This window comes from Taeniopygia guttata, chromosome 21 (assembly GCF_048771995.1).
Source record: "Taeniopygia guttata chromosome 21, bTaeGut7.mat, whole genome shotgun sequence".
In the NCBI taxonomy this organism is placed as follows: domain Eukaryota; kingdom Metazoa; phylum Chordata; class Aves; order Passeriformes; family Estrildidae; genus Taeniopygia; species Taeniopygia guttata.
The window spans coordinates 135,392-143,504 of NC_133046.1; the positions used below are offsets into that span (position 1 = coordinate 135,392).

Below are 8,113 nucleotides of genomic sequence, written 5' to 3' on the forward strand. Positions count from 1 at the left end.
AATGCTGAATATCTATAGATTCTCATAAAAATTAATTTAACCCATGTAAAATTATATAAAAAGTAGATGTAGATATATATTTGTGTGAAAAATGAATATGTTGCATCTATAGTCAATATACAGTATATATAATATAATATATATAATCTATAATATATATATTTGCATATACTTCTTATATAGTTTTAGATATATATATAATTTACATATATCACAAATATATTAAAAATTTATTAAATGTACTAACATAATATATTAAAAATATATTTTAAATTATTTAAGCTCAGGGCATGCTTTTACAAATTGCCAAGCACCTCAGCGATGGATATCGCCCCTTTTATCCTTATTAAAAAATTTTCTTTACATTCTGAGCCCTATTTCTCCCAGCTGGCGTGCCCGGATCACCCTTCCCGCTGGGGCTGTGCCGCGATCCAGAGCCTTTGATCGCGTTATGTCGCGATATGGAGAACGCAGCCCTCGGCTCCCCTCACGGTTTCTGCCACGATTCCCTGGAATAATAATTAGATTATTTAATATAATATATCCAAAATATCTTAACTATATTAACGTAATATATTAAATATATTAACATAATATATTTTAAATTGTTTTAAGCTCAGGGCGCGCTTTTAACAAACTGCCAAGCACCTCAGCGCTGGATATCGCCCCTTTTATCCCTTATAAAACTTTATTTAAATTTTTACATTATGAGCCCTATTTTTCTCACTTACGTGCCCAGATCACCCTTCCCGCTGGGGCCGTGTCGCGATCCGGAGCCTTTGATCGCGTTATGCGGCGATATGGAGCGGGCGGAGCTCGGCTCCCCTCACGGTTCCCGCCTCGGTTCCCCGGACGCGGAAGCCGCGCGCGGCCCCGGAAGCGCTGCCCGCGCCGCCATCTTGGCAGGAGCCGTGAGGAGCCGTGAGGGAGACTTACGGAGCCCTGACGAGCCGCGGCCGCCGCCCGCCCCGCCGCCACCGCGGCCCGGCCGCCGCTCCCCGACCGCTCCCCGGCTCCCAGGAGGGGCCGTCCGGGGCCCGGCGGCCGCGGAGAGGTGAGCGAGGAGGGACGAGCGGGCTGCCTCCGTGTCTCCCCAGCTCCTTTCTGCCGTTTTGCTTCTTCCCCTGTTTTCTCTCTTCTTCCCTCCCTCCCTTTTCCACCTTTCCCTTCTCTCTTTCAGTCCTTCCTTTCCTCGGCTGCCTTCTTGTCTCTCCTTCTTCTGCCCTTCTGCTTCTCCCTCCGTTTTTCCCTCTTATTCCCTCTCCCTTCTCTCAGCCCTTCCTTTCCTGAGCTGCCTTCCTGTTATCCCTCTCCTCCTCTCTGCCGTTCTTCTTCTTCCTCCGTTTTTCCCTCATTTTCCTTCCCTCCCTTTTCCACCTTTCAGTCCTTCCTTTCTTTGGCTGCCTCCCTCTCCTCTCTACTGTTTTTCTCCCTCCATTTTTCCCTTCCCTCCATCCCTTTCCCTTTTCTGTTTCAGTCCTTCCTTTCCTCGACTGCCTTCCTGTCTTGAATTATTAAAGAAATCTGGATATTGATCTAGTACCGATATCCAGCCGTGCCGGACAAAAACCTTTTTAACAGTTTAAAGTTAGAAAGTGTGTGTTTATTTTATTTTGGGTATTCAGTACTTGGATGGATAAAACAGCTCTGTAATTGCTCCCGAATTCACTCTGTAATCTGAGTGATTACAGAGCCCTTTTATCCATCCGAGTATGGAATACCCAAAATCCAAATACATATTCATCATTTTGGTACATTCCATTCCTCGCCTTGTGTGCTGATCTTTAACTAAAATCTTAGCTCTTCTAAAATCTCTGAATTCCTTCAAGTTTATGTTTCAGTCTCCCCTCCTCCTGCTGTTCTGCTTCCCCCAACGTTTTTCCCTTTTCTTCCCTTCCTCTCTTTTCCACCTTTCCCTTCTCCCTTTCAGTCCCTCCTCTCCTTTTCCCTCTTTGCCCTTTTCCTTCCAGTCCCTTCCTTTTTACCTCTCCCTTTCCCCCCTTTTCTTTCTCCTTTCCCCCCTTTTTTCTCCATTTCCCCCTTTTTCTTCCCCTTTTCCCCCTTGTTCTTCCCCCTTGTTCTTCCCCCTTGTTCTTCCCCCTTGTTCTTCCCCCTTGTTCTTCCCCCTTGTTCTTCCCCCTTGTTCTTCCCCCTTTTCCCCTTGTTTTCTCCATTTCCCCTTGTTTTCTCCTTTTCTCCTCTCCCTTTCATTCCCTCCCTTCCTCTTTCCCTTTTTCCTTTTCTCTTTTTCTCCTCTGTTTTAGTCCTTCCCCCCCTTCCCCCTGCTTTTACTCCCCCTTTTTGAGATATAAATTACTTTGTATGAATAAATTAATTTGTATTGATAAAATAATTTATATTAATATCCCAAGGGATTTCATTATTGATATTTTCCATTATTGTTGCTCTGTAAAAACCCAAATAATTCGGTTTCTGTCCCAGATCCAGCCCACAGAGCGGGTTTTGTGAAGCCCCGCGCAGGCCGGGCTGTGTTGCCGCCGTTAATTAGCGGGCTGGGTTAATTGCGGTGTAATTGGCGCAGATGAGCAGCAGCAGCGCTAAGAGGGCTCCCACCACGGCCACGCAACGGCTGAAGCAGGATTACCTGAGGATCAAAAAGGATCCTGTGCCTTACATCTGCGCCGAGCCCCTGCCCTCCAACATCCTGGAATGGTGGGGATTGGGAATTGGGAACAGGAATTGGGAATGGGAATTGGGGTGGGAATTCGGAATTGGGAATGGGAATTGGGGTGGGAATTGGGGCGGGCTGTTTCTCACTCCTGGAAACTGGGGTTGGAATTGGGGTGGGCTGTTCCTCCCTCCTGGGAATTGGGGTGGGAATTGGTGTGGATTGTCTCTCACCCCTGGGAATTGGGATAGGAATTGGGATGGGTTGTCTCTAACCCCTGGGAATTGGGGTGGATTGTTCCTCACCCCTGGAAATTGGGATGGGTTGTCTCTCACCCCTGGGAATTGGGGTGGGTTGTTCCTCACTCCTGGAATTGGGGTGGGCTGTTCCTCACTCCTGGAATTCCTCACTCCTGGACAGAAGGAGTTTCCCAGGCTTTCAGCTCTGACTCCCTCTCCTGGAGCCGGGGCAGGCAGGGAGGGAAACTGAGGCTGATCCTGAATTTTTTGGGGTTTCTGTGGATTCCCAGTGTTCCATTCCCCTCTTTTCCAGGCACTACGTGGTGCGAGGGCCTGAGCTGACCCCATATGAAGGTATATCCCTACCTGGGCATTTGCATGGAAATTCAGGAATTCCAGAGGGTGGGAAAAGGCAAAATAATCCCACTAAAAACTGGGGAAGAGGTGAAGAAACTGAGGTGCTGCTGTCAATCATTTTTATCTTATCAAGAGCTTTAATAAAATAAAATTTAGGTTAAACTGAAAGCAAATATTAAATTTCTTCATGTTTTACCAAAATATTCTCTAATTTACGACAAAGATAATACCAAAAATTCCCATATTTACAGCAGAAATGTCCTGAGTGATACGGGATTCAAATTTATTTGACCCATTTTTGGGTAGGTGAAGAAATAAAGCAGGAAAATTGGGAATTGGGGTGGGAATTATTAATTAAATATCATTTATTTAGCCCATTTTATGGGTAGTTTAGAAGAAATAAAGCAAGGGGAATTGGGATGGGAATTATTAATTAAGTGTAATTTATTTAACCCATTTTTGGGTAGTTTGGGAGAAGGAATAAATCAGGGGAATTGAGGATGGAAACTGGAATTGGGGATGGGAATTTTTAATTAAATAGAACTCATTTAACCCATTTTGGGCTGGTTTGTAGGTGGATATTACCACGGAAAATTAATATTCCCTCGAGAATTCCCGTTCAAACCCCCCAGTATTTATATGATCACCCCCAATGGAAGGTTCAAGTGCAACACGAGGTAAGGACTCGTTCCCAGAATTCCAGCCATTCCCATCCCAGCCATTCCCATCCCAAATCAAGGAGTCTTTCTCAACATTCCAGCCATTCCCATCCCAAATTAAATACTCCTTCCCAGCATTCCAGCCATTCCCATCCCAGTCATTCCCACCCCAAATCAAGGAGCCCTTCCCACAATCCCAGCCATTCCCATCCCAAATCAAAGAGTCCTTCCCAGAATTCCAGCCATTCCCATCCCATCCATTCCCAACACCCCACCCATTCCCACCCCAACCCCACTGCTGCCTCGGTTTCCCCGGCAGGCTGTGTCTGTCCATCACGGATTTCCACCCGGACACCTGGAACCCTGCCTGGTCCGTGTCCACCATCCTGACGGGGCTGCTGAGCTTCATGGTGGAGAAGGGGCCCACCCTGGGCAGCATCGAGACCTCCGAGTTCACTGTGAGCGCTCCGGGAAATCTGGGAATCCGGGATAGCCAGGGGGACATCCCAGGAAATTTGGGATATCTCGGGGGCGGGGGGAAATCCCACAAAATTTGGGATATCTCTGGGGTAAATCCCAGGAAATTCAGGATAGCCACAGGGAAAATCCCAGGAAATTCAGGCTAGCCGGGGGGAGGGGGGGGAATGCCAGAAAATTTGGGGTATCTCTGGGGGAAAGTCCCAGGAAATTCAGGATTTCTTCGGGGGGGAAATCCCAGGAAATTTGGGATATCTCAGGGGGGAAATCCCAGAAAATTTGAGATATCTCAGGGGGTAAATTTTAGTGAAAAATGCTCAATTTTAAGAGCCAAAATCCACAATCCTGGCTGAGATTCCCACAAAACCCTGATCCCACAGGATCAAAAATTAAGATCATTTTCTGCCTATAAACCTCAATTTTAGTCAAAAATTCTCCCAAAAATGAAGTTTTAAATGTGAAAAACCACTTGGTTTTGCACCCTTCTTTTGGGAAATGTGGCATGGGATTGGAATAAATGGATTTAATTTTCAAGGAATTGCTGAAAACTCTGATTTTTCTCCCCAGAAAAGGCAGCTGGCTGCACAGAGCTTAGCATTTAATTTAAAAGATAAAGTCTTCTGTGAGCTCTTCCCTGAAGTGGTGGAGGTAAGAAAATCTTCATTCATTGTTTGTTTTTCCTAAAAAATTGAGTTTTGGTGAAACAAAATTTCCCAAATCGCCACAAATTCTGTTTTTCCTCTGAATTTCCTCTCCGCTTTTCCAGGAAATGAAGCAAAACCCCCCAAATAATCCAAACTTTTTTCTTCTCCTATGCAGGAACTCAAACAAAAACACCCAAATCCCCCCAAAATTCCATTTCCGACCCAATTTCCTCTCTCTTTTCCAGGAAATGAAGCAAAAGCCCCCAAATTTCCACTTTCGAACTCAATTTCCTCTCCCCTTTTCCGGGAAATGAAGCAAAAGCACGCAAATCATCCCAATTTCCATGGAATTTTCTGTTCCCCCCATGCAGGAACTCAAACAAATCCCCCCCACAATTCCATTTCCCACCGAATTTCCTCTCCCCTTTTCCAGGAAATCAGACAAAAGCCACCAAATCCCTCCAAAATCCCATTTCCCACGGAATTCCCTCTCTGTTTCCCAGGAGATGAAGCAGAAGCAGAAAGCCCAGGAGGAGCTGAGCTCCAGACCTCCCTCGCTGCCCCTGCCCGACGTGGTGCCGGACGGGGACGCACACCTGGGGCACAACGGCCACCCCCTGGCCCACGGGCCCGCGGCCCCGCTGCCCGGGCATGCCAGGGGGCTGCAGCAGCCCCCCAGGAACCACGGACTCTTGGGGGGAGCCCTGGCGAACTTGTTTGTCATCGTGGGCTTCGCCGCCTTTGCCTACACAGTCAAGTACGTGCTGAGGAGCATAGCCCAGGAGTGACGTCCCGCAGGAGACCAAATTTTACTGGGGTTTTGGGGGGATTTGGGCTCTTCGGGGGCAATTTTGGGGTTTTTTTGGCCTTCCCGGGTGGAATTGTGGTGGAATTTTGGGTTGGGAATCAAAGCGTTGTTGGGGAACCACCTTGGTTTGTAGAGTTCTCCTCCATCTGTGGTTTCAACATTGAAGATCTTCAGCAAATTTTGACTCCATTGAGTTTTCAATCCAAGATGAGTGGGACACTTTGGAATGGGACACTTTGGGTGGAGAATTTGGGGACTTTTGCCCTTTTGGGGTTCTAGTGGGGTTTTGGGTTCTGCTGCTCATCGTGGGCTTTGCCGCCTTCGTCTACACAGTCAAGTACATGCTGAGGAGCAGAGCCCAGGAGTGACGTCCCGCAGGAGACCAAATTTTACTGGGGTTTTGGGGGGATTTGGGCGGGGGATTCTGGGGGTTTTGCCCTGCCTGGGTTGTGGTGGGACTTGGGGAACCACCTTGGTTTGTGGAGTTCCTCCATCTGTGGTTTGAACATCAAAGATCTTCAGCAAATTTTGACTCTGTTGAATTTTCAATCCAAGATGAGTGGGACACTTTGGAGTGGGACTTTTTGGGTGAAAAATTTGGGATTTAGCCCTCCTGGGGTTTTTTGGGTTGGGATGTCAAAAGGATTTTTGGGGAACCACCTTGGTTTGTAGAGTTCTCCTCCATCTGTGGTTTGAACATCAAAGATCTTCAGCAAATTTTGACTCGGTTGAGTTTTCAGTCCAGGATGAGTGGGACACTTTGGAACGGGACTTTTTGGGTAGAAAATTTGGGATTTTTTTGTCCTTCCTGGGTTGTTTTGGGGCTTTGGGTTCTGCTGCTCATCGTGGCCTTCACCCTTTTCCTTCAGTTCTTTAAAAAAAAAAAATCAAAATTCCTTTGGGATCCAGGAAATATTTTTGTCCCCAAATCCCAACCCCAAAATTCCTTTGGGAATTTTTGAAGCAAAACCCCAGATTTGCTCCCTTTTCCTTCAATTCTTAAAAAAAAAAAAAAAAAAAAATTCCTTTGGGATTTGGAGGAAGATTTGGGACTCCAGGATTTGGGAATGGAATTTTTAATTCCCATTTTTTTGGGGGTTGATTTGTCTTTTCCTGGGAATTCAATTTTTCCTCATCCCAAAAAATCCCAAAAAAAATGAAATTTCAGCCTCTCCCTCAGGAGAAAATCTTGGAATAAACCCTTGAAATTCCAGGTTGTCATTCCATGGATTTAAAAATTTGGGAATTTTTCCACAGATTCTTCCATTTCATAAAAATTCCTGAATTTTTGGGGGGATTTTTTCCATTTTTTCCTGGAGATTCCTGAATTTTCCCAGGAGTGGAAATGGTGTAAAGTGATTTATTCCAAATAAAATTCCATCAAAATCGACTTTGTGGGGGTTTTTTTTGGGAATAAAATTCTATGAGGGGAAAAACTGGGATTGGGAATGTTTCTGTTGCTGAATAAAATGATGAAAAAATTTGATTTTTCCTGATTTTTTTCCCTTTTTCCAGTCGGATTTTCCAGCTTTTCATGGAGGTCTTGATGTTTTTCCTTCATTGTTCATAATTCCAAAAATTCCTGGGAATTTTGGGATATTTTTTGATTATTCCTCCTGATAATTATTGGTTTTAATTAAGATTTAATTATTACTATTAAATTAGAAATGCTGAATTATAAGATATATAAGTTTATATAATAAATATAATTTCTATAATAAATATATTTTCTATAATAAATATATTTTGTATCACTAAATATCTATAAAATATAAATAAATATTGTATGTATAATGTATAATAATATGATTTTATAGAATTAAAATACAAAATAAAAAGAAATATAACATAAATACAAAATATAAATATCTATAACGTTACATGTAATTTATATAATATATAATTGTAAATGAATACATGAAATATAAATATAAACATCAGATCTTTAATATAATATAAAATAAAAATACATATATAATTTGTGTATAATATAATTCGATATAGCTGTAATATGAAATATAAATATATTTTTATAATATAAAATATAAGTATAGTGTGTATAATATGTATATGTATAATATGCATAATTGTATCTCTTTTATTAAATAAAAGTATTTTATAATATAAATATAAAATACAAGCAAATATCTATAATTTATATACAGTATAATTGTATTTAAAGTATATTTTATGAAATGTAAATATAAAATATATATCATTTGTATATAATATAATTTTATATAAATATATTTTATATACTTTCATAGAATATATATATTTTTTTGTATAATATAATATAA

General features: G+C 42.7%; 1 protein-coding gene across 2 annotated transcripts; it reads left to right on the forward strand.

Annotated features, from left to right (window-relative positions):
• Positions 1-899: 899 nt before the first annotated feature.
• On the forward strand, positions 900-7,299 carry UBE2J2 (ubiquitin conjugating enzyme E2 J2). Of its 2 annotated transcripts, none has more exons than XM_030289171.4 (7): positions 900-1,054; positions 2,443-2,673; positions 3,182-3,222; positions 3,800-3,902; positions 4,204-4,342; positions 4,929-5,009; positions 5,509-7,299. In XM_030289171.4, exons 2-7 carry the CDS (start codon positions 2,543-2,545, stop codon positions 5,791-5,793), a joined length of 780 nt encoding a protein of 259 aa, XP_030145031.1. In that variant the 5' UTR covers positions 900-1,054; positions 2,443-2,542; the 3' UTR covers positions 5,794-7,299. The 2 variants fall into 2 exon arrangements, with proteins under 2 accessions (XP_030145031.1, XP_030145032.1); XM_030289172.4 differs by having other exon boundaries at positions 2,543-2,673.
• Positions 7,300-8,113: the final 814 nt, after the last annotated feature.